Raw genomic sequence first — 25,275 nt, 5'->3', positions numbered from 1 at the left:
ACACAATACCTTACCATATCAGGCACTCAGTAGCTCGCAGCCAAATGAGTGGTTTTTTTAGAACCAGAATTTATGCCTATTAGGTCACTGAGCAGAGTTCATTTTTCAGAGGAGAGAAATGAAGCATACTGAACATTCTGACTGCTTTTCTTTCTCCTGTGCTCCTGCTAGGGGCACACACGGTCTCAGGCATGGAAAGCAAGTTCCTGCGAGGCCTCCAGGAGCCAACAAGAACCACGGTGTTGGGGCTCTGACTGCCCCTTCTTCCATCACAGCTTTCTTTCACTCACCCTTTGCTGCTCGTCCATCAGCAAATCCTTCCAGCCCTGCTTCCAAACAGATCCCCAATCTTCTGGCTCCTTCGACCTCATTCATGACCACCCAAGTCCAGGCCACCATTCTCTCTCGCCCATCGTGTTGGCATCTGATGGCCTCGCTGTCTCCACAGCCTGCCCACCCCCCCAACAAGGTAGGCAGAGGAACCTTCTAAAAAGGTTAACCAGATGACATTATTCCCTGCTCCAAACCCTCCAGTGGCTTTCCATTACACCTGAGAGGGGAAAAAAACTTTGGCTTCCCAACATATTTGAGGGGGGGCCCCAGGAGGTCCTGGCTTCTCATTACATGCTTCAGCTCATCACACAAATAAACTCTGTAAATGGCCCATGAGGCCTTACATGATCTGGCTGGCCTCTCTTGCTGCTTTCTGTCCCAGCCACGCAAGCTTTCCCGCTGTGTCTTGAATATACCAGTCCAAAATTCCCTTTCCCCCTGCCTCACGTCACTATGTTTTATTGTCTACCATGGTCCCGACCCCCATAGGAAAATGTCATTTTTTCATCTATTTATATGCTTGTTTGTTTCTGCATCTATGGATTGTCTCCACTGGAATGTAAGCTCCGTGAGGGCAGAGGGTTAATCTTTCCCATTCACCGCTCTATCTACTGCACCTGAAACAGTGCCTAGCACATAGCAGGCGCTTACTAAATGTTTCTAGATAGAAAAATCTTTTGGGATACTGATATAAGAATTACTTGCCAACAGAGCTCTTTCTAATGTCAATATTAATGCCGAAAGACATTCCTAGAGATCAGAAATCAAAAGCCACAATTTTATAGCCTTTCTTAAAGTTACCTAGTTGAAATTTCTCATGGAAAGAACAGAAGGCTTTTAAAAAATGATCACAAACCTTCCCACAAGAATGTGCTCGACAAAGATAGATCTCACAAGGCTGAAAAGAGTCTTACCAAATTCTGTTTACCCATCGTGCTGTTGTAAGTTTGTTTGCCTGGGGTCCAGTTCGGTGTAACCGACATTTCTTGAACACTGGAATTAGGTCCTAGTGAATATGAAGATGATTAGCATGGGGCTCTTACCAGCAAAGAGCCTAAAGATGCACAGGGGAGACAGAAACACGAGCACCATATTTGCAGAGGGGCCTGGGCTAGTAAAGCAGTACATGGTAAACCGGAGATCTGTTTGGGGTCTCAGGGAAGGTTTCCTGCATGAGCACCCCTACAGTCAGTCAGGCAAACAAAGGTGGAAAGAAACTCTAAACTTTGGGAGAAACATAACAAAAGTATGCCCATGAGAAACCCCACAGAGTTGGGCAGTGTGTGTCATGGAGGGACAAGCAAGTCACATTCCAGGAGCCTCGACTGTATTTGGTGCGTGATGGAGAGAGTCTTCTACTGCACCTTATTTATTCAAACATACAAGTGTTGGGTGGTATGGAGTATGTCCACTCTTTTCTTCCATAATCAACAAAATTGTTCATCACCAAAAATCCCAACTAATGTAGAAAACGGAGAGAAGAGTGAGAGGGAAGACAATGGCTGAGACTTTTGAAGCCCGCTCAAAAGTTAATCTTACAATTAGATAAGAGGCTACAATAAAAGAAGAATTTCACATGAAATTCAATGAAATTGTGTATTTCTTACAGAAAGGTATGTTGCTTTATTGAAAGGATGGACGAATGGAAGGAAGCCAGACAACCACCATAATCCTGAATGGAAGAGATGCAGGGTCGATGGGCAGCCCCATCGACCCTGCTGGGAGGGTGAGGCTGGGAGTCAGATCTTGCTTCTGATCAAGGCTCCATTGGGCAAGCCACTTTACTTCTCTGAGTCTCAGTTTCTCCATCTGTAAAATGGGGGTAATTATGTCTAGGCGTCTTGTCGAGTTGCCATGGGCACTGGGATTGTGCAGGGAACGCTAACCCCATGTGCTAATCAATCCTGAACAAAATTATCCCATTAAAAACTCTCCTTGGGGATCAGAAACTGGTTATCTTAATTGCCTAGGGTTTAAGAATCTGAATCTTTGCTATCTTGGATATTCTTAAGGCCGTCATTGTTTGATCCCATGTTCAGCTTAGAAAATGCAGGGAATTAAAAGTAAAGGGCTCACACAATTGGGAGCTCCCTGTATACAGTGAGGCGCTGCATTTTCTGACTTTATGAGGAGAGCCCCAGGGATCTTCAGAGGGAAAAGCTGAGATCCGTATTTGGGAAGGGAAGCTGAGCATCGAGAAGGCAAGCCCCAGGCTCCCAGGGCTGCACAGCACGTGTGAGGGAGAGGGGGAGAACCCGCCTAACCAGACCTCACCAAGCCTTCCTAAACTACAAGCAGAATTCATTTCATGCTTGTCAACTCAGGTAAAGGCCCTGATTGAATTGTTACCCAAAGATAAAGACCAGGGATGGTCCTGAGCATGGCCTGAGGCTCAGCAAGAGTCTTGCAGGAACACGTCGAGCGGTCCTTTTCCTAACAGGATGCTCTGTGTGATCTGCTCATTTGTCATATTAGTCTGCATTTTGTGAACTGCTTCTCTCCTTCCTGGTGCGGATGCTCCTAAGGAGAGGCTCTGCCCTACAGCTCAGCACAGGCGCCGCGAGCAGCCCAGAAGAGACCGTTCTCTTCCGACTGTCCCCATCTATCCTCACCTGAGAATCCTCACAGACCTCACTGCTGTTTTCAGTTCTACCGTGATTTATTGACCATTTTAAAGGATAACTTGGGGGGTAAATGCTCGGTCCACAAGCCTACGCTCTGACAACAGCTGCCCCTTGTTGAAAGGCTGGGCTTCTGAGGTTATTTACGGACTACATGACATGACCCCGCTCCCCGGGCCGCAGCTAATGAACTCTGACTCGAGTTGGGCCCATCAGGATCTCTCTCTAAGGAATCTGAGATTGGGGCCCTGGGACAGTCAGTTGCTGGGCCTAGAATAGTGGGGGGTACAGATGCATAGAGAGCGGAGCCACATGATCCTGCAGGCAGAGAATGGCCTCCAGGATCCTTGGTTAACGTCTTAGGAAACCCGTTTGCAGTGCCTGCTCTTGGGTCCCCAAGATGGCACTGTGTCTAGTTGTTTTTTTCCTTTGGGTTAATTAGTAGCATTCAAGATAAAATCATGATAGTCATAATTAACATTTATTGAACCTTGACCATGTTCCAGACTCAGAGTGCCACATACTGTCTCACTTAGTCCTTCCAACAATGTGATGATGTCCTTTCACACTGAAGAAAACCGACTGAATCTTAGCGATACTCTCAAGACCACATAGCTAAGAAGTGAAGCCGGGATTTAAAACCGGGCTGATGGTCTACTTTTAAGGACAATAATATACAGCTAAGAGAACAGTTCTGCCTGCGCACCAAGCCCCCTGCTGTGGGGCAAGCACTGAGCTAAGTGGTCTAGCTGTTACCCCCATCACCTCCACTGCAGTGACGGGCTTTGATGTTTCTGCTGGCAGAAGCATTCTGAGAACTTTGAAGGGTATCCCTTTCAAGATGGCAGACCGAGCACCCCCTGCAGATCTCCTCCTCCTGTATCAAATCTATACACATAGGGGCGCCTGGGTGGCTCAGTCGGTTAAGCGTCTGCCTTCGGCTCAGGTCATGATCTCGGGGGTCCTGGGATCGAGCCCTGAAAGTCATAACCAGGAAAAGAGCAAACTGGTACCAGAAAAACTCAAACACAAGGAAGCCGTTAAAAGAAGAATAAAAAAATTGAGCGAGAGGCAGAATTCTTTGGAATATCATTTTTCTATTTTTCTATTTTCTGTATATACAATCAATCAAGAAAATGAATTATGGGCAAAAAAAAAGCAATCAGAAGGGGACCGTGAATATTTCATAATCTCAAAAATATAAGGTCCTTCATCCACAAAATGAGAATAGGACGTTTCAAGGAGATTTTCACAGTGATAAGAAGATTCACCAGAAGGGCAGTTCAGCCATGAGCTCTGCAGCCAGATCCACGATGGTGCTGGGAAGGAAGTTCTGTCTGGCAGATACACACGTGTCCTTGCGGAGGGAATATCACACCGAGCAAGCAGCTGGACACAAACTGGGTGATTGGCCTTGCGGAAGGGGTAGGCAGCCTACTGAAATAAACTCAAATTTCCTGGACAACATTTTGACTGCCTTACGCGTGTCCACACTCAACATTCTGTCCCACCAGCTGCCCCTCACAAATGGCAGGACCCTGAGCTTATACCCCAGGTGACAGCATCAGAAAGACATAAAGTAATACCTCGATTCTTTCAAGCCGCACCTGGGATATTCCTTTCCATTTCTCCTGGTGTCCCCTGAAGGCTACCTCGCAGACTCCCAAGGTTTGCAGGAACCCCCAGGGGCTGCAGGGTCTTCTTCTGGAAGTTCCCCAGCCTGACTTGGAGGAGAGCCATCTTTCAAACAGAACAATGTGCTATTAGCATAAGAATATACCAGTTTAAACCGTAACATATATTTGTAAAGTAATTTACAGCTTGCAAAACACTTTCCTATGCATTATCTCATTTGCAACTCTGCATTAATTACCTTAAGTAGGTAGGGTTTATTATCCCAGTTTACAAAAGAGGAAATTAAGGCTCCAAGAGGTTGTGACCATTAGTGATTGACAGAAGTGGAAATAGAACTGGGTCCTCTTGCTTAAATGTTAGTTCTCAATATAGTTCCGCGTAATGAGGTTTACATTCCTTCACCATTCCCTCTAAGGCAGAAATAGCCTGAGGAGCATTTTCTCCTGAAGCTCCTGTGCATAATCCTACAGGGAGGGGGGACTTCAGAGGACCACTTTTATCTGCTCTTACTGCCCAATGTACTTCATATTCTTCAACACTAGTGTCAACTTTCTACTCAGATCATGTTCCCTTATGAACATGGTCTAGACTGGATTTTGGAAAACAAAATAAATTGCCTCGAGTCCAGAAATAAATGCTTCAGCTCATCTCTCTCCTTCGAAACATTCCTGTCCCTTGACTTAAAAAAAAAAAAAAAAAAGCCACTGTTGAAGGTGATTGCTGGGTTGAAGGGGGATGGTGACAGCTACACACTGCCAAGAATGACTTCAGTTCCATCCACTTGATACCCAGAGAGAGACAGCCCTGGGCTTCCTGCCTCCGCTGCTCTTTGCAGGGCTCGTCTCTGGCTGTGACAGTGCAATCCTTCGGCAGTCCCCTGTGCAGGATGAGGCCTGTACCCACCTCACTGCCCAGTGCTGCAGACCACGGTCACACCAACGTCTGCCCTCCTCCCGTGAACCCCCTTCCCAGTCTTCACATCTGGTCGATGTGGCTCACTCCACTGCATCATAGTTCCTAAACCCCCTTCAGGCTGCTCTCCACCATCCAGAGAACCCCAGGTCCAAAACGCTTACAGAAGCACGCACTTAGCAATGGGTGTTAGACGTCCAGCCCCAGCCTGCCTGACAGCATACCCAGTAATATCTTTTTGTAAATGAGAAACCCAGAGACTGATGATTCCAGATGGTCCACTTTACAATTCAGGAATATGTGGTTGGAAACATAACTTTTTCAGACCTTATTCATGTTTTCAAACCTTGGTTTTTAGCTTCTTTCTCTGACCCTCTGCTCCCTGGCTCTCCTGTGAGCCCTGGCTTCCCGACAAGAACATGTCAAGGGAGAGAACAACTACTTTCTTGGATGCAGAGAGCTGCTGGTTAAGGTATGGCCTCAGGCTGCACCTCCTGGAAGCCCCATCCCAAGACTGGCACTTGGGCTGGATCGCAGAGTGGGAGGGGAGAGAGGTGCTTCCTTTCCCCCTGAGCCATCACTGCAGAAATCAGCAGCCCTGATCCCCAGCTAACCCTGGAAGAGGGTCTCTGACTGGTATGCACATTCCCAGGAAGAACCGGTACAAGAAATCTGATCATTCAGAGACCACAAACCATTCTGCATCTTAAAGGAACGGTGGAAACCTGGTATAGTATCTGCCTCTGAGGGCTGTTGGGGAAACTAATGAGATGACATTTACAAAAGTGCCTGCACAGCATTCATGTCCTGGGAATGCTGGTCTCTGCTTTCTCCTACTCTGCGCCATTCATCCTCAAAACCCCCTCCAGTAGATGGGGGTGGTGGGGTGCTTCACAATCTGCTGATGACCCGTGATCTGCCCTCCTGGCATCCCGTTTCTAAAGCAAATGCGAGGTAGTTAGGGAGTAGGAGAGCTCAGCCCAAATTTGCTAACCCTCCTTAACTAGGTGAGGAACTCTCGCAAGGACACCGAGGGTGAGGAGGGGCACAGACGGGGCAGCGTGAGCCGGTACAGTGAGCCAGTGGTTCTCAAACTTGGCTGCCTGTTGTAGTCACCTGGTGAACACTAAAAAGTGCAGATGCCTCTGTTCCAACCCTAGATATTCAACTTCAGTTGGCCTGAGTATCATCCAGAGCAACCACTGAGCCAAAGCTAAAAGATCTTCAAGTGCAAAGTGAGATCAGAACAGCGAGAACATGGGATGGGGGTGTCTCTGTTGAGCAAAGCCCTTTGAGGTGACACCTGAGGTTCCCCTGGGCTTCCTTTGGCTTTACCAAGTGGAGTTCTGGCATTCCCACATCCCAAGTTGCTGGGTGATGTGCCACGTGTCCGTCTGGGTCACTGTCACACACACTCTCCTTATAATATCCTAAAAACAGTGTGACCTTGCAAGTAACTCTGTACAGATCCAGTACTGGCAAAGAGGTTCTGTAGATTTGGGTATTTTCAGGAGACTTTGAAACACACACGCACACACACACCCATAAGAATCATCTATAGGTGGATCTGATGTTCAGGAATCTGGGACCCAGAAACCTTAGCATCTGTTCACATTCCACTTTGCACCTGTGAAAAGGTCTGTGCAAGCGGCCCCCTCTGTGGAGTCACAGTTCCACATTTTCCGGGGTGCCACTCCGAAGGCCACCTTCTTTCTTGAAGGTAAATGAAATCAAAATCGGTTGGAAATGCATAGAGAAAGAAAACCTGCCAACCACCCTAAACTCTGAGCATTACGAATTCCTAGTCTAGTTCTTGTTTCCCTGCAGTCAAAGCCACTCCGATCAGCGCACGGCCCCCTGTCTTCCCGTCTTCCCGGGCTGGCATCATCTACCCCAGCCAGCACGAGTCAGAGTAGCCAGAGCCCACATCAGGCCTGATGCTCCTGCTCTGCATTTCATTCATTTGTCCCCTCACTCATTCATTCTTCCATCAATCCAACCAACGGTCAGTCTTTCATTGCACAGCTATAAATTAAGAGCTGGCCTCCATGTTGCAGCCAGAGTGATCTTTTTTGAAGCCAAAGCCTGACTGGGTCCTCTCCAGGGCTGACCCCAAGTCTTCAGTAGTGCCCCATCACCCTTGGGGTAAAGAGGGAGCCCCTGTCTTTGGCTCCTGCCTACTCCACACCTCTGTGTACCCATCATCCCAGGCTGCTCTGTGTGCCACCTACCCGAGCTTCTTTCAGTTCTTCTGACTGTAGTTCTTCTCACCTTGCGGCCTCTTCCCACCTGCTTCCTCACTTGGAACTCCCTTCCCCTTCATCCCCTCCTGCTTTCACGGATGCTTACAAATCACATCATAGGCCTTCAGAAAGCCTCCCCGCTATTTCCTGGAGTTGTTTGGCTTGGTACTGATGATCTCCCTCCACACTGGCTGATTTCGGAGGAAATTTCTTTTCTATCTCTATTGTAGCCCCTGCTTACTGCTTCTCTTTGGACAAGAGTCTCAGACATCCCTGTGCCCCGGGAAAACACATGAAAAACAACCGGAATCCTTTTCCAAACCCCTCACATTTTTCATTTTAGTAAAAAATCGGACCTTCTCGAATGGCTCTATCCTGGATGGTGCCTCTGTGGAGTGGTCCCTCAAATGACTCAGGAGACTTGCAGCAGACAGACGGTAACTTTATACGGCAGCCCCCAAAAGGAGATGTAAACACCAAAGGGGGCGCTGGGAAGACATATTCCCGATTCATACAAGAGCCAAAAAGTAAAAGGGGAATGTCAGAGGATTAGAGTGACAAGCTGAGGTCTCTCTGCCAGTAACCCAACCACATTTAACTTGATTTCCTAGACTTGCTATTAGACCACAATCTAAAATATCTTTCTCTCTTATTCCCCCGCCACACACACACACACACACACACACACACACACACACACACACCCAAGACACAAGAACATGAAATGAACTGAACGTTTCCTTGGTGATGATTTAAATGCTAAGAAAGAGAGAGAAGAGTACGAGGGTGAGTGATGAAAACAACTTTTTCCCATTTTAATCCACAGCCATCGAAAACTCACCGATAGTTAGAAACAACAACGACAACTTCATAAAAGCAAAAGCTGAATTCTAGTGCAAGGGAATCCCACACTGGAGCTGTGACCAATGTGAGGGGACTGACGCAGGTTTTTTTTGGGGGGGTGCTATCTTTGACTCAAGCACCACCAGCGGATGGATCTTCAGAAGGAAGGTCCAGGAGAGGGACGGAGGGGAGGAATGTGACAGACACCTCACGAAGCCATTCACCCCCTCGCGTTGTGTTCGCGCCGCCCCCACGACTCCTCTGGGGAATTGGGTCTCTCCCACTGTGTGTGGAGCCACAGGACAGGCAGGCTCATCTTGAGGTGCCCCTCGCAGCACAAGATCCAAGTGGGGCTCTGCTGCTGCTGCTTCCTGACAGGCTGGACCCAGGAGCCACCCCCCACTGTGTGCAAGCGTGGCATGTAAGGCAGGGTCAGGGATGGGATGGCCCTTGGACAGCAAGCTCAACAGCCTCAGGGCACAAGGTGGCCCTGTAGGTCCCAGAAGTCTCAGTTCAGAGCCTGTGCCACGACACCAGATGGCTCCCTCAGGAGGCTCTCGCTGACCCCGGGAGTTGCTAGAAGTAGACCCGGTCGGTCGTGCTGCTCCACGTGTCTTTCTAATCAGCCCAGCCTATAGGATTCCTCCTTCCTCCAGACTCTCAAAGCCCCCGTGGTCCCTGCCACTTATGTGCCACTTACCAAACATATCCTCCCCCCCGTCCCCACCCCCACTGGTCTATTTGTCTGCCTCTGCCCCAGACTCCCAGACTTCAAGGTTCTTGAAAGTAGGGCCCCTTCCTTTCACCCTTTTGGTGCTCCCCATGGTGCCCAGCATGGTGGCTAAGATGCATCAGGCAAGGCAGTAGGCCCTCTTAAAGTAACACTTCTGTTTAGTGGCTAAGAGAAACATCTAACAAATGTGTTATTTTTTTTTAAAGGCCCCTTATAAATTCCAAAGAAAGTATAACTAAGGATCTGCTGTCTATTCTATTTCTCCTGGTATCTGGACCAATTAAAAACAGGATGTGAAAAAAAAATGCTGAGGCTCTCACTGAGCAGGAGGGACTTGGAGGACAGAAGTGGACAGTAGATGGCAGTCTGTCCCTGTGTCAGAAGTGGTCACAGAGACAGTAGCTATGCATGGAGGCTACAGGGAGAAGCGGTGAGCTTCACACAGATGCACCTCCCCTGTCTGTGCGGACTGAAGCCAGGAGCAGGGAGACTTCTGAAAAGCACACCTGTGAGCACACACCCTTACACATCGACCAAGCCCCAACACCTGGACAACAGGCACCTGCCCCAAACGCTCCCCATGAAGAACCATGGGGAACACACCTCCCAGTGCGCTCTGAGCATCCACCGCCAGAGCTTTGGTGGAGCATCGGGAACTCGAGGATGAGAAAGCCACTGCCCTGCAGGAGGGAAGAGTGTTTTGACCAAGAGGATTCCCAATCATCATTCACACTAAAAAACAACACTCTGGTCAGGAGCCCTGCACTTGATCTTCCATGCTCGCACTGCTCCTCCCTGGAGCATAATGATGGAACCCCTGTCTCCCTCACCAGCTCCTGTATCCTCAAGGTCAGGGGTGAGGCACTGACCTGCATCTTTTCCAACATCGAGCACAGGGCCTGATACTTAGCAGCAACCAACACGACGTTTATCGAATAACCGTTACATATGTATTTTCCAAGCGTCTAGAGATGTATTGTCCTAATTCGTATGCAGTGACACCCAACTCACCTGTGACCAAGAGCCCAAATTTGCAGAAGAGCTTGGCAGGCTAAGACATGGGGTGGGGAGTCTGTGAGGGGAGCAGGAACAGCCTTTCCCAGTGAGCAGGCAGTGAGCGTCATGACCTCAGCCTTGGGACAGGCCAAAAGGAGACACAGAGAACACAGCTCTGGACCCTCGGCCAGGCGCGTCACCTCTCTGAGCCTGGCTCTTAGCGTTGCACGGTCTTGCCTCACAGATGACCTGTCATGCACTCATTCACCGACACACTTCTGTAGCAGACACTGCTCAAGGTGTTGGGGGACACAAAGATGAAAAGTCCAGACCCTTTCTACGCAGAACTCGCATTCTAGTGAAAAGTAGGAATGCAAATAAAACTCAGGCTGCTAAGTGCTATAACCCAGGGAGGCTGGGGAGGGAGGCACAGGCTCTCGGGGGGAATGCAGGGAGGCTTCCCAGAGAAGGTAATGGTGGAGCAAAGATGTGAAGGATGACTTCCATATCCTTGGTGAGGAGGGAGGGGAGGGCATTCTAAAGACAGAACATATCCTCCAGGGCGATCTCAAATTCAAGAACAGATACATACTTCTGCCACTCGTGACATCTTGGAACCAGAGGACATTTCCCTTTACATTTAAGCCATATCCCCTTATGGATCCAGCCATCCAGGTTCTTCTACTAATCCCCAATTCCCACAATAAAGGATGAGGCAGGAAAGACTTCAGGGATCACCAAAGCTAGTAGTCCTCAACTCTCTCACTTAACACCTGAACAAAGTGAAACCTGGTGTGGCTCAGGGACCCCTGAAAATTGCACAGTTCATCTCTGCTGGAGTTAAGGGTGGAGTCTGGTCTTCTTGCTCCGAGCTCAGGATCCTTCTGATTGAGCTTACTGAATTCTGCTACCCACAGACGTTTTAGCCCATATAAACCTCTCCCTATGCTCCCAACTTCCAATCCAAGATCTGCCACAAATCTGGCAAGCTTGCTTCTTCAGCACTTTATAAACATACACTCATCCATATGTTCAATAACTTATCTGGCATCACATAACTTAATTCCCTCCTCCACCCCCTCCACGTTTCTGCACATAAGTCCTGCAGGCCAGCAGGGATACCTGGAAATCCCAGGCATGGGCCGCAGTGAGGCTTAGGGAGCGGCAGAATCACAGAATATGTGAACTGTCACAACTGGTGGGGTCTTTTGACCTTCTAGCGAGTCCAGTCCACTCCTTTTCCACAAGGGGAAACAGAGGCCCAAGGAAGGAGAGTGATTTGCTCAAGGTCACGCAGCTAGTTTGAGTTCTTTGCCAGGAGAGATGGTGCAAGCTGTTTCAGGTAGAAGCTAGGTGTCAGGAGAGCTTGGCTCCTCCCCAATTGTGGGACATGCTTGTTGGCATGCAGGTGATTCCCAGAGCTGCATTCTCCTCCAGGACCCAGGGGAAGCAAGGGACATGCCCTATGAACCACCCAGAGTAGCAGGTCTGCTAGACACAGTATGAAAATAATCTCAGACTACAAACGTGATACATATTCCCTAAGGGGTAATTTAGAGCCCGTGGGGGAGGATATTTTTTAATTCTAGGGTCTGAGACCTAGAAAGAGAAGGAAGGGGCAATACATTGCCAGACCTGCCTATCATAAATAAATAAATAATAAAAGGGCTATGTCCTCTTATACAGGAAAAAAAGCATCACCCCATGTGAAAAGGTATTTTAAATAAAATAAACATATATTTTTGAACACCCACAATCTCACAGGCCTTAGGTTAGTGTTCTATAGTTATCTGCACATTGCAAATATCTTTCAGCAACAGAACAAAGTCATTCTCATTAGTTGCCTTGAAGATGTATTGAGAGTGGTGATGGGGACATCAGCGGAGGGAGAAGGAAGAATAAGAGCCTCCAGTCACAGCCTTCAGAGATGGCAACATGCACCCCAAGCACCCCTCTCGTTTCCCTACTTCCGGTACTGCTCAGAGAGGGGCATGAGGCAGGCATGTGCCAGGGCTGGGGGTCTCCAACTGCTCTGCATCAAACAGAGCCTGGGGATCCCAGTCCTTAGCAGCAACCCTTCCCCCAAACTTTCAGCAAGAAATCTACATCCACTTTGGCCCTGGTGTAAATGGAGGGAGTTCCCGAGCCTATTAGGGAAGACCATTTTCCAAATTCTAAAGGACCCTCGTGTTCTCCATGCAGATTCTCTTTTACTCTGATTCTGTGCAACCCTCATCGCAGGACTCAAGAATGCTGGGACCTACCACCTCTCGTGGGCGTGTGGATCAAAACCAGATGTCCAGCTCCAATATTATAGAGTTTACAAGGAAGCAATTGTGGCTTAAATCAATACCCCCATTCTGGAAGGGCAGATTCCCTTGTCAACAGAACGGGAAGTGAAGGGGGAGGGCCGATGGGAGCTAAGACAGATCTGACACATGCTTGCCAGCAGGTGGCTAAAAAGCCTCAACATTTGTCTTGCACATGAAAATGAACCTTCCAGTGGAGCAGGTCTCCCTGTGGGGTGACAAACTTTGCAGAGGCCTACCAAACAATCTCTCATCTGGATGACATCACAGAAGGCAGAAAACACAATCTGACTGGCAGTTGATGGATGGACTTGGGATGGCCACAGGCTTCAGGATAGAGAGTCAGCACATCAACATCTAGTTGTGTAACTGTAAACATATCCCTCAATGTCGGGTAACCTCAGTCTTCCCATCTGGAAATGAGATTATTCTGGCCATTGAGATAATGCCATGCAATATTTGTAATAATGCCTGGTACCCAGTAAGTACTCAAATATTAACTATCATCAGCATCATTATCATCATCAATCATCTTAAAGGTGGGTCCTTGTCTTAGTCAGAAACACTAACACTAAAAGGCACTCGTGTAGAAACTGATGATTAGCATCAGGCCTAACCAAAAGCCAAACCCAACCCCTCTCAACTCTGTATGCACTGTGCAGGGTAAGCCAACTTCATGAGCATTCTTGGCCAAAACAAAACACTATGGCAAATTCTTTGCATGCCTTTCTGCCTTCGACTAAGCCATTCCCCAAAGATAAAAAGCGGGAGTTCATTTAGGGTGTGCCAAGATGCACTCTAAGAAAGGCACGGATTGTGTAGGAGGATGGGGCCACTGTAGAATCCCAGGATGGTGGAACTGGAATGGGACTTTGAGATCTTCTGAATCAAGCTCCTCATTTACAGATGAGTAAATCAAGGCCTAGCGAGAATGCCAAGAGGCACATAACAACAGTGACAGAGTTAGTGACAGAGCTCAGTCTCAAGAGTGATCCCCTACCTCCAAGTCAGCAGGCTTTCTGCTGCCTTGTGCTGCCTGCCGTTACCTCACTGGACTGAGATCTTTTGAGATCAGTAAGCTACTGTTTACTCCTACAGCTCTGGCCTTAAATGAACAGGAACCTTAAGATTTTCAAAAATCCCTGACTGAACAAATCCATAAATGAACTGGGTCTTTTCTAAAAATGCTGTCAAAAAAGTGAGCAATCACAACAGACCACACCAAATTTCACTTCAATATCTGTTCTTTCTCCAGCTAAATCACACTTATACTCAGAGGTTTGTCCTATGAGGATGCCGAGAGCCATAGCCAGCCTCTGGCGGTTCCCAGTTAAGACTGCTTAAGAAGGACCACGGCATAGATGAGGACATGAAACAGCCAATGCATTCTGATTATCCAGGGGTGCATGCACTCTCTAGCTCCTCGGCTTTTTAAGGTAGAATGAAAGGCTGAGTTACAGAAAACTATGAACAACAAAAAATGCTTTAAAGATCTTGGGCTATCTACATGGGCTTTCACACATTCTAAAGTGAGTTATCTGTAAGGTGTACCTTTGCCCAGCCTTTGTCTTAATAGAAATCTGTCCAGGCAAGAGCAAGATACCATCTATGCTGGCCTCATACTTCTTAAAAGTTCACACATCTTTATATACGAATGATCTGAAAGAAACTGCTACCAACTTTTCCCACAAGCTGGCCCTTCTGCAAGAAGCAATACGATGATTGTCTAATCTGAGCCAGGCAGCCATATACCTCCCACCCATGACATAAGCTCTGCAAATGCCTTCTGCCCACCCAGGGCCACTCCAGAGCTCACGTGTCCCCCAGCATGCACACACATATCCCGTGCTCCTCTCTCGCTCTGCACACGTCTGGCCATGCACAAAGTACATCCACAGATCTTATCAGCAGCACCACACGGGGCTTTCGCTTGTCTCCAGCAGAAGATTTGGTCCCTCTCCAACGGCCTCGATTTTAAATACAACTAAACCTAAAACCCTAGCAACGGTCATTAGTTCAACATCTCCACCACCAGAAACTGCCTGCCTCATTAAAGAGTAAAACAGCAGCTGGTAAGGTCTCCAGGCAGGGTGGTAGGTTTTAAAGATCTTCCGTGTCAGCCTGACCCCCCTCTCTCCCTTCAGCCAACTCGCGGATTTACATTCCCACTGGTTGGGGCCAGAGCACTGGAACTGCTCAGGAAAAGGTCTGGAGAAGCCTGGAGCAGAAGCCGCCGCTCCGTTAGTCGTCTTGAATGGAGGGGAAGTGGAGAGGCCTGAACATCTGATCCATCTGGGAGTGGAATTGCAGGGATGGGAAATGTTATGTAATTAAACTCTGCTGGCCTGTCCCGCCTGGGGAATGTGAGACCCATCAGCAGTGACCTCTTCCAATCAACTTAATTGGCCCAATCTCGCCAAGAAAAGCAACAGAATTGGTTTAGTGCCTCATGGAAATAGCTTAGCTCCTGACTATTTATGGCCACTGAACTCAAGGATGGGAGCCTGACTCTGAGCCAGGAGTTGACAGCGCGTGCTGACTGCTGGGAGGACTTGGAGGCTTCAGTGGATTCCCGTGCCTCTCTGAGCCTCCATTTCTGTCTCTGGGGGAAGGCGCTGGAACAACGTGCTGCGTCGGGCGCATGGCACTCCGCAAACCCAAAGCCTCTAACCAGGCAGGCTCTTGCCTCCAAGGACCCATGATCTAGAGAAAAACAGACCTTAACAGCAACCTAGGATGGCTGGACTTTGCTCCTCTTTTATTCAAATATGCCAAGGGCCATCACCATTTCCTCTGTTTCCTAAGTCACGTTTCTTTTAGTGTCGTGGTCTACATAGCTCATGTTAAGGAACAGGCAAATGTCTCTGATAATTAAGAACATTGATTTGGGGGTCACCTTTCTTCGGAATAGTTCAAGGACCTTTTATGAATACAGATTCCCATCAACTGCAATCTAGGCTAGGTTGCCTTCGTTTATTGGGTGAGTAAACTGAGGCAGTTATAGAAGTTCTTTTTGCACAGTGTGTGAACAGTAGACATGCAGTGGGTGTTAAGACTATTTTGCCAACTTGGGAAGGGGTACAGATCCCATTTTTACTGTGGTTCACAGACATGATAGCGCCTATATTCAACGAGACTTCATCTCTGAGTAAAACTTTGTATCCCTAAGCACACAAAGCTCTGGGGAAAAAGAAGAGTGAACTTTTCTCCTCATTGAGTCATTACTGAGATTTGGACATTCTCCTAAAGTCACACTGCCCCAGAGGGGCACAGCTGAACTAGAATCAAGGCATTCCCACCATCTTCAGAAATATGTGCCACCAGATCTGCTGACCAATAGGCCAAGCCTTTATCAACTTTCTCTTATGTGGATGAATTTCACCTAAAAATGAGATGGGACCTCAAAATGATACAGCTCCGATGTCATAAAATTAAAAATGTCAGGAGTCAAATAAAGTCTCCCCAAAGATATGCCCTCGCATGATTAGAACCTAATTAATGAGGTTCCCTATCACCTCGTCCAGGTAAGCAGGTATGTGCAGCCAAAAGCACACCCTCCTCCTGCTCTGATGCACTTACCTCACTAGCTGTCTTAAGGTAAGACCACCACCAACTTCACCTTTCCTTCATTCCCCAGATGCTCCCGGAAGCCTACAGCTCTCGTTCTATGTATACCTTTTATACTTAAAATACACATCTGAGCATCCAAGACAATTTTCATCTTTCCTCAGGCACACAGAATTCCTGCAAAAACATACGCCCTACCCCCTCACGAGGGCCAGAACATATATGCCTCCTACCCTCAGGCTAGCTTTCTCTCAGTTACTTAACCTCAGCCTCACAGTGTGCACATGCGTGTGCGTGCTTAGCACATACACGCACACCGGGTTAGCTGCACGCTCACAGCCCAGAAAACATCAAAGGTGAACAAACACTCCCAACCTGCATGCTCCCCGATCCCAGCTTCTCCCCCACCAGCTCCACATATCAAGTCTCATTCCTGCTAGTGAGTCCTGCACATTCCCAGAAACTCAATTCTCCAATGTATCAGGACCTGCATTCTGATCTGAATTGCAGCACCTGCCCCGAATCGCCAGCCCACACCCAGCCTACAAGAAACAGTAACACCCTTCAGCTGCCTCCCCAACACACAAAACCATACATCGTCCCTCTCTTTATGTCCCCTTTTTACATAACCACAGATACATTTCAAGTCAGCTTCCCTTTGGTCCCCAAGATCCATAAACATCTCTAGAAACTGAATTATAGTTCTTGAAGAAACCTCAACTAGCATCCAGCTCTCTTCGTTCCTCTTGGCAAAACTGCAGCAGTCAGCTGAGTCCGAGAAGGAATTTTTCCAGGGCACTGTGCCATGCTCCAGTACCCAGCAATGGACTCAGCATCCCGTAGGCATTCCATAAATTTTAATTAATAATCAATATTAACTGGTGACAATGAATTCCTTTATTAAATAAGCAACCCATCATCCAACATAATATAACACGCGTCTCTGCCACCAGGCGTGCAAAATATATTCCTCCACTGGCTCCAATCTTAAGTAGACCTTCTCCCCGATCCTCACCTAGTGCCAATGCACGGGACTTTTCCCCTTAAATGTACACCCCTCATTCTAAGCCTTCTCCAATTCCTTCCCCTCTGAGGAGGTAGGGAGAGGGAGAAGGCATAAACCAACCCAGCATCCTTTGCAAATGCCTTGTTTCTCCATAATGAGTGTCTGAGCCCACTTTCCTATCCCCTGCATACCCCAATGCCATCCCAGCCAAATTTCCCAATGCACACTCTTAAAGTTCACACTCTGCTCTCCACAGATAGTCCCCCCGCCCCACATATCCCTTTGGTAATCCTCAGGAGCCCAACCTTCCAGACACGTCCACCTTTGGCTTCTACACACAGCCACCCTCCCACGCCACGCCCACTCCATGTATCTGTGCAGGCATGCACAAGCCATCTGTCTTCAACACACTGTACCTCTCCTCCTGCTCAGACACCCTTCACAGGCACAGATTTCTCATTAGCTACACCTATGTTCCCACATGCTCTCATCTCCTGCCAGTCACACATATGCCCATCCAACAGACTCCTCAGAAACAAGCACCTCCACTGCACACAGAGCAGGGTGGAGCTCCAGCTCTCTGGCCACCCGCAATACACACACCCTGGTTCGGAGACTCTTTCCCTGACCACACAGAGCACCCAAGGGGCCTGGATCTCCCTCCATAGGAAAGTAGACCCCATTCACACAGAACCGGATCCTCTACTTCCACCTCCAATCCAGTCCTTACCAACGCAAAATCTCACACTCTCCTTGCTGCAGGCCCACAGACTCCCTATTTTCCTCCAACATTGTTCGCAGAGCCTTTCTTTTCATCTCCCCCCAACTCCCAGCACCATACCCAGGTCTAAGTGTCTGAGCCCAAGGCAGAGGCGGTTGGATTTTGTGCCCTGAATTCTACCCCTCAACTTTCTTTGTGCGACATGTCAGGAAGGAATTGGGGGCTGGAGGGGGGCAAGCTGAATATACTGGAGAATTTCTGAGTGTAGGGAAAACAGAACGGATTGCAAAGTTCCCTCTATGTTACAACTTTCTCCCCTCCTGACGTTTAGGGCAGAGGGCTTAGATATTTTTCTTGCTCTCTGTTCTGGAGGGTGGGAGAGGGCATCTCTTTATGAAAAAGCAAGTCGTCCAGCATATTCTCTAATCGGTGAGTTACAAACAAGAGGTTCCAGGAGGGACACCCACCTCCGTTTAGGCCACCGCTCCCAGCTCTCACCCTCATCTCTTCTCACACATAAACAAGTCCCCCTGAGCGCGGTGTCCCACGTCTCCTACTGTGAGCCCGCCGCTCAGGCTGCGGCCAGGCTGCGCCTCCCCTCTGACTCTGAACCTGCCACCCGCCGCCAGAGGTCGGAAGGAGGCTGTCTAGTTCGGTGTTTTCCTCCACCTGGAGTGCCCCCAGACACGGCGGGGGGGGGGGGGGAAGGGGGCGCTCCTTACCAGTTGGCAGCCCCCACCCGGTTCGGCGCGAGGGTCTCAGCGCCATGCATTTGAAGCGCAGCTGAGGAACACAGCAGCCAAACTCCCCGCCACCCCCCACCCCGCAAAACAGCAGCGCCTCCTCTCGCGGCACCCACTTGTGCCCGAAAGCAACAAACAGAGTCCCCTCCCCCACCCTAACCCCTCCTTTCCCGAACCTTCAACTTCCAAGCGTCCCAGATTTCATTTGGAGTGTGAGCAGCGCTTTGGGGCACTGGGGTAATTTGGCCCACTCGGGGTCTTTCTGACTCCAACCTAGCTCTGCCGGTCCCTGGTCTCCCAGCCTTCCCGCACCTCTGCCTCAAATTCCTAGAGCTGGCCTGGAGAAACCGCAAGGAATTCCCCAGGGACGGCCGGGCCAGCGTGCCTGCAGCTCCCCCGCGGAGTCCCAGATGCGCGGGCTGCGCGCGGAGCTCCAACATCTGCGCAGAGACCCAGGGTGGGGTAGCCACGGGGTGGGCGCTGGCCACCACAAGCCCGGGGTGCGTGGCCGTTGCCGAGAAAAGCTTTCGGAAGAGGCAGGGTACTCCAGGACAGGTACACCGCGCAAGGCGAGGAGTTGCAACTCCCCAAACTGGGAAGCCAGCGTCCAGGTCCGCAGCTCCGAGTCCCCTCCCCCGGCCCACTCCCGGGCCGGGGGAGGGGGACTCGTGCGGGGAACCCCGCAGTGTGGGGAGCGGGGCGCCGAGCGCGTGCCGGGGAACAGCGGCGGCACGCTCCCATCTTCCCCGCGCGGGATCTGTCTGCCACCCCCTTTTGTTACAGGATGCGCGGGGAGCCCTCTCTTGCAGGAGCAGACGCGTGTGTTGGTTGGGGGTTGGGGGGCGGTTCTGCTGAATCCCTTTGCTGCCCTTCCGTCGTCCCTATTTCCCCTCGCCTCCTCCCCCATTTCCAATGCAGGTCCCTTAAACCTGATCACTTTCCCAGGTATTGGGCGGTTTCTCGGGTAGCCGAGGGACGGGAGAAGAGGTGGGGAAGAGTGTCCGTGTGTGTGTGTTTGTGGTGGGGAGGGGGTGGCTGCGGTAGCGCCTCGGCCTGGGCAGATCCCAGCGCAAACTTCGGGGAAGGCACAAGCCCGGGAAAGTGAGTGAGTGCGGCGCTACGGGGGTGGGGGCGGGGTGCAGAGTTGGGGACCCCCGCGCTAGTCCACAGGAAAATCTCCCCACTCAGCCCCCCACCCTGGAACCTGCCCACCCAACGTGCCCGCCTCCTCTTACCGTGGCAGAAGTAACCATGGCATCCGTGTGACTGTTTCCAGGGACGTCGACATGAAGAGAAAGGTGGACGCGAGCTCGGTCATTCAAAGTCTCCCCCACCCCGCCGCCGCCACTACCCAGCAGGGGAAAAAAAAAAGAGAAGAAAGAAAGAAAGGAAAGGGAAGAAAGTAGTTGCGCCGGGCTCTCTCGCGGGGCCGCGCGCGGAGCTGCTCGGTAGGGAGAGGAGCCTTCAACTCTGAGTCCCGTGAACATAATCTGCGCGGTTATAACCAGCCAACCCGGCCAGATGGCTCCGCGCTCAGCGCCTTAACCCCTTCCGCGCCGCGCCGCCCGCCCCCGCGCCCGGCCGCAGCGCGCGTCTCGCCCGCCCGCGCCCCTGCGCCCCTGCGGCTTGGGGCTGGGGGACCAGTGGGGCTACGGGGTCATTTCTCCTAGCCTGTCTTAAAGAAAAACATCAAAAACTTCCAAATTAATAATATACTTCAGTATCCCCCTTTTAGAGATCCAGGAAAAAAACGAAATATTCAACTTTTCACTACATTTTACATGTTCATGTCTTTAGCCTGTCTTATTTGTTCTTTTTCTTGAAAAATTTCTTTTTGATCTTCTTATTCTTTTCTTTTTATTTAAGATTTTCCTCTCTAGGCAGAAGGGCCTTTCTTGCCCCTTCCCCCTGGCGGCTTGGGTCTAATGTGCAAACTCCTCCTCCAAACCTTAGACCCTTCCAGCTCTAGATCTCTCCCCACCTCCTATCAAGCCCACCCGTCACTCCTTCCCCCACCCCACAACACGAACACGCCCAAGGACAATCGCTCCCCAGCGAACTCGCTGCTCTCAGGGACCAGTACCCAGGACGCTGTGCAGGCGGTCAAGGACAGCAAGTCAGAGAGGTAGGGGGGCGGGGGTCAGGGGGACCTAGGAAGGGGCGGCCGTGTGTGTGTGTGTGTGTGTGTGTGTGTGTGTGTGTGTGTGTTTGCGTGAGAGTGAACGCGAACGTGGAAGGGAGAGAGGGAAGGATCGGAGACTCCCATTTGACCCAGACACCGACTTCTAAGCCCCTTCCTTCCAAACTAGGATGGGGCCCTGCAGCTGAGCACCCATCCAGCCCCCACCAGCCTGCACGCGGGGACTGAGCGGGGAAGCAGAAAAGGCAAGCCACAAACAAACCTCTTAGTAGCGCTCCGAAAGTAGTGACGCTCACTCCCCCACCCGTAGATTATTCGAGGAAAGGATGGGAGGGAGGGGGCAAAATCTCTTATTTCGCGATAATTTTAGCTGCCCATTAGACCCCACTTGTTCTGAGATCGTTCTCTCTAAATTTACCGAGTTAAGTCATCTTTCTTTCGTCCATTTGCTATCGAGAGAAGTGGCGCGGGGAGGAGGGGTGGGGGGTGTCGCTTAGGGGTCAAGGAGAAATGTAGAGCCTCTGAGCGGAGTTTTGCGCTCCTGACTCCCTCCGGAGCAGCTCTCCCGGCAGTGGCGTGGCGGAGTCCATCTCCGCGCCCCCCACCACTTCCTCCCTGTAGCCTCTGTCACCCTTCGCCCCATCTCTCGCCAGGACCTTTTGACTCACGCGCTATTGGGGGAGGGGAGCAAGTAAGTATCGAGTCTCCTCCCTGCCCTGCCACTCCAGGTGTCTAAGAAGCAATCTACTCTATGTTTCAGCCGGGGTCCAGGTTCAAAAAATCCAAATTTCTTTGACTTGTTTGAGAATTTGGTCAAACACGGAGAAGCATCAGCGCTGTGCCTACCAGATCAGGCCAAGGGGATGCAGAGAGAGGCTGCGGGGTCCGAGTGGAGGTAGGAAGGGATAGGGAGTTTGGGGGCTGAGTACTACTAGAAAGATTGTACCTGCCTCATCATTATCCTGGCAGATGGAGGCTGCCACATCGAAAATGGCCAGAAGCGCCCCCTGAGGCCCAGGGACGGCGCTCCCGCAGTCCCTGGGAAGAGTGGGGTCCTCCTTCAGTGCCTCACTCGTGCCAAAATGTCGAGGTCCTCCTCGGGACCAGATTAAGCTGCCGGGTTGTTCCCTCCACTTGGCACACAGCACCATGAAGGTTTGGATTGGGCGTGATCTGCTGGATTGTGGTTTTCTCCCTCTGCTCTGGCCCGCCTCCCTGCCCTCCCCCACTTCCCGCACTTCACCCCCGCCTCCACTGTCAAAGGAGGGATTCAGGCCCAGTGACAGCTCCACTGACCAAGGTCTAGGGGCTCTTTTCTGGAGCTCCAGGTCCACCGGTAACCCGAGGGTTGCAGGGAAAAAGGTGGTTGGCTCCTGCTGCAGTGAGGAAGGGGTTAAAAACATGTGCGGGCCGATCAGCCGGCAGCTCCTGGGTCACTGGCAGTCTGGAGGGAGGAGGGGAAGGGAGGGGGCAAACTTAAATTTGAAAAATCAGAAGAAAAAAAAAAAGAAGAAAAGCCTGCAGTGAGTTTAAGACCCGATTTGTTTAAGACCGATTTGTTCTGCGGATGCCATGCACGGACTGGCCGCCAGTTTGCCAGGACCTAGGCAATCACAGGAAGAGTTTGTATTGTTTTCCAACTGGGGTGGGGGGGGGGTTGTCCTGCGCTGGTGGGTCTGTCTTTGCGTGCAATCAACAGGCCTTGTAATATGAGAGGTGACACCTTAATCTTGCCAAATATGTGTGGTGCCTTTGGGGGGGGGGGCGCGGAGGGAGGGGCTGAGGGAAGGAGAGAGGAAGAGAGAGAGAACCAGACAGAAACAGAGGGTAAAAGATGCATTTTCCTCACTTTTTCCAAACGGAGAGCTACTGGTCCTTTCCTTTGTGAAAGACCTTTTTCAGACAATCTCCCCTCAGCAAGCAAGCTGCCTTTTCCTTCACTGTTTTCCTTTCTACTTCAGAGCAAAAGATTCTCTTCTCTCTAAAGAAGACTAGGGACAGATGCCCAGGTCTCTCTCTTGACTTCCAAGAGAATAGCAAGGTGATCAAAGAAGAAGGTGGCCAGAAAAAGGAGTAGAAAACGTATATATATTTTTAAAAGAGTAAAAGGTTATTGTATATAATGTAATTCATTTTGGAACTGCAGAACATCGGGACTTCTAAGCAAATCCGTTTTTCTAAATAGAGGAAGATCTTAATGGTATAGGAAGTAAGCTGATGAGTTCATGCCCCACAGAGAGTGCTGTGTGTGGAAGTCCATCCAGGACTAGGTCTTTTCTGATTCGCCAGGTAATTGCCTCTCTCCAAGTTGGCTCCTCGGTCATGGCCTTGGCTGTCCATCTGCTGACTGTATTTTTAGGTTGCTAAACTTTCTTTTTCTCCCTGCTGCATCTGAGTGTAAGGCCCTGACTCCTGAAAGTTGTTTGTGAGGGCAGGAATTAGATCCAGTGATTGAAAACCCCCTTTCAAAATCTCTCCTAAAGCAGATTTCTAGAGCCTGCCTTCTGCCCACCCTTATCTTTTGCAATAGCACCACTCTGTGGTTGAAACACTGAACAGAAACAAAATGGAAATGTTGGAATGAATTATGCCTTTACCTTGTGAAAAACAGTATTGATCTACTGGATGTTTCAGTTAAATGGACTGTGTGTTGCTGCGGGGTGGGAGGGGCGGTTGCTGGGCATGTGGCAAAGGAGGGGGTCTTGTGCAGTAGGCTGCATGTGGTTAATTCATTATGACATGGTGACCCAGGAAATGAGAGAATTGGGCCTAATGGGCTCCAAGGACCCTTTCTTCCGTGACCACACGTGGCAAAGACAAGCTCGGTTCTTTTCCCCAGCACCACAGAGCTAGCTTTGAATGTTTGTCCTCTACCATTGGGTTTTTTTTTTTTTCCTGCCTTAGATTGCTAAACTATATTCCACACCTTAGCTGATCCTAAAGTGTTTGCAAGTTGCCCCTTCGGCTGCTGGAGGGCACTGTGGAGAGGTTTGCAGAAAGCTTACACCTACTTCCTTTTCTCTACTCCATCCACCCGCACCCCCACTCACTTAGACAGCTGCTTGAGCTCCTGGAGCCCGAAAAGTCTATGTTTCTGAAACAAAGTGCCTGTAAAAGGTGTTTGCATAGGGACTGGGAATTTAAGGGCCCAGGAAGGCTGTGTGTTACCTTGGCTCCTGGCACTCAAAAGATTCCTGGCTGCCCACCCATTACTACACACACTGTAACTACAGCATTATTAACCAACAGCCGCATGAGCTATCCTGCCAATTAGCCACTCTGCCCAAATGCCCTGAAGAGACATGGGAGCCATTCTTCTTCTTCTTCTTCTTCTTTTTTTTCAAAGTGGGTACAGATGTCTGCAGAAACTGAGTGACTTTATGTTTATTCAGTGAGCCCAGGTCTTCCCTAAAATGTTCATCATCTTGAGAAAGCCCAGCTTTGCTGCTATCAACATTGATCTCTAAACAGAGCAACGAGATGGATCAAATTCTATCAGCTTCCGTGTCCCTGCCCCACATTTAGTAGTTAAGAAAACCGAGGCTCTGGCTTCTCCATGAATTTCCCCAGGGAAACAACAACAACAACAACAACAACAAACCATAGTAACAGATCAGGAAGTAGAATTCATTGAAAGAGTGGATCTTGGAATTGTACAAACCTGGGTTCCATGCTCCCTCCTTCACTGGTCGCTGTGTGTTTTTGACAGGTTCCGGAACTTCTCAGAAGCTGTCTGTAATTGGCAGAAACAATGCCAACCTCATAGGAGTATTATGGAGACCACATGAATTAATTGATTTAAAACACCCAGCACAGTGCCAGGCACAATGGAAGCACCAACTCCCAGTCTGATAGTCCTTCTATCAAAACACGGCCAACTACGCTGGTAGGGGATCTCAGCTTCACTCTGGAATGTCCTCTTTGTTACTTGAAAGCCATCTTGAAATATTTCTTCAATGTAGCTTCAGGGTTATATATTTTTCCCTTGGACAAAGGAAGAAATTAGTAGACTGAAGTGGTGGACATATTTAGAATTTATATAGTTTCAGAACTCGGCCCTCAGAGAGCATGAAAGGCATAGTTGAAGGATTTCAGAATCTCATCTTAGTCATTCTTTGTCTCTAAGGCAGAACCGCCTCATCATGTAAGAGGAAATTCCACCATGTCCTTCAACTTGTAACAGATTGCCTGGTATATTATTGGTTTGTTGTTATTGCTAATTATGTTCTAGGGCTTACATTGAACAATATGATGAATTACATTGAATAACGATGGATCAACTCATTTTGTGAAATAGCATACATATTCATAATTATGTTTCAAGAAATCACCCATAATGATAGAGGGAAAGTATGTATTCCTACCACACAGGTGGATATAGAAATCATAATAAAGTCTCCTATTTCACCAGTCACGACATGAATTCCTCACCACCGTATAAATTAACTTTATGCTGTACCTAACTCCACTCAT

General features: G+C 49.5%; 1 protein-coding gene across 1 annotated transcript in view; it reads right to left on the bottom strand.

The window, feature by feature from the left end:
* Positions 1-20,129, bottom strand: part of NTF3 (neurotrophin 3) — a 65,384-nt gene extending 45,255 nt beyond the window's left edge. Inside the window, exon 1 of the mRNA XM_036070856.2 lies at positions 19,898-20,129. Coding sequence (XP_035926749.1) covers positions 19,898-19,915 — 18 coding nt within the window. The 5' untranslated portion in view covers positions 19,916-20,129. The remainder of the gene's footprint in view (positions 1-19,897) is intronic.
* Between the last annotated feature and the right edge of the window lie 5,146 nt (positions 20,130-25,275).

The sequence above is a fragment of the Halichoerus grypus genome, chromosome 6 (assembly GCF_964656455.1).
Source record: "Halichoerus grypus chromosome 6, mHalGry1.hap1.1, whole genome shotgun sequence".
Taxonomy (NCBI): Eukaryota; Metazoa; Chordata; class Mammalia; order Carnivora; family Phocidae; genus Halichoerus; species Halichoerus grypus.
The sequence above is the reverse complement of the archived record's forward strand: the minus strand, read 5'-3'. Positions and strand labels throughout refer to the sequence as shown.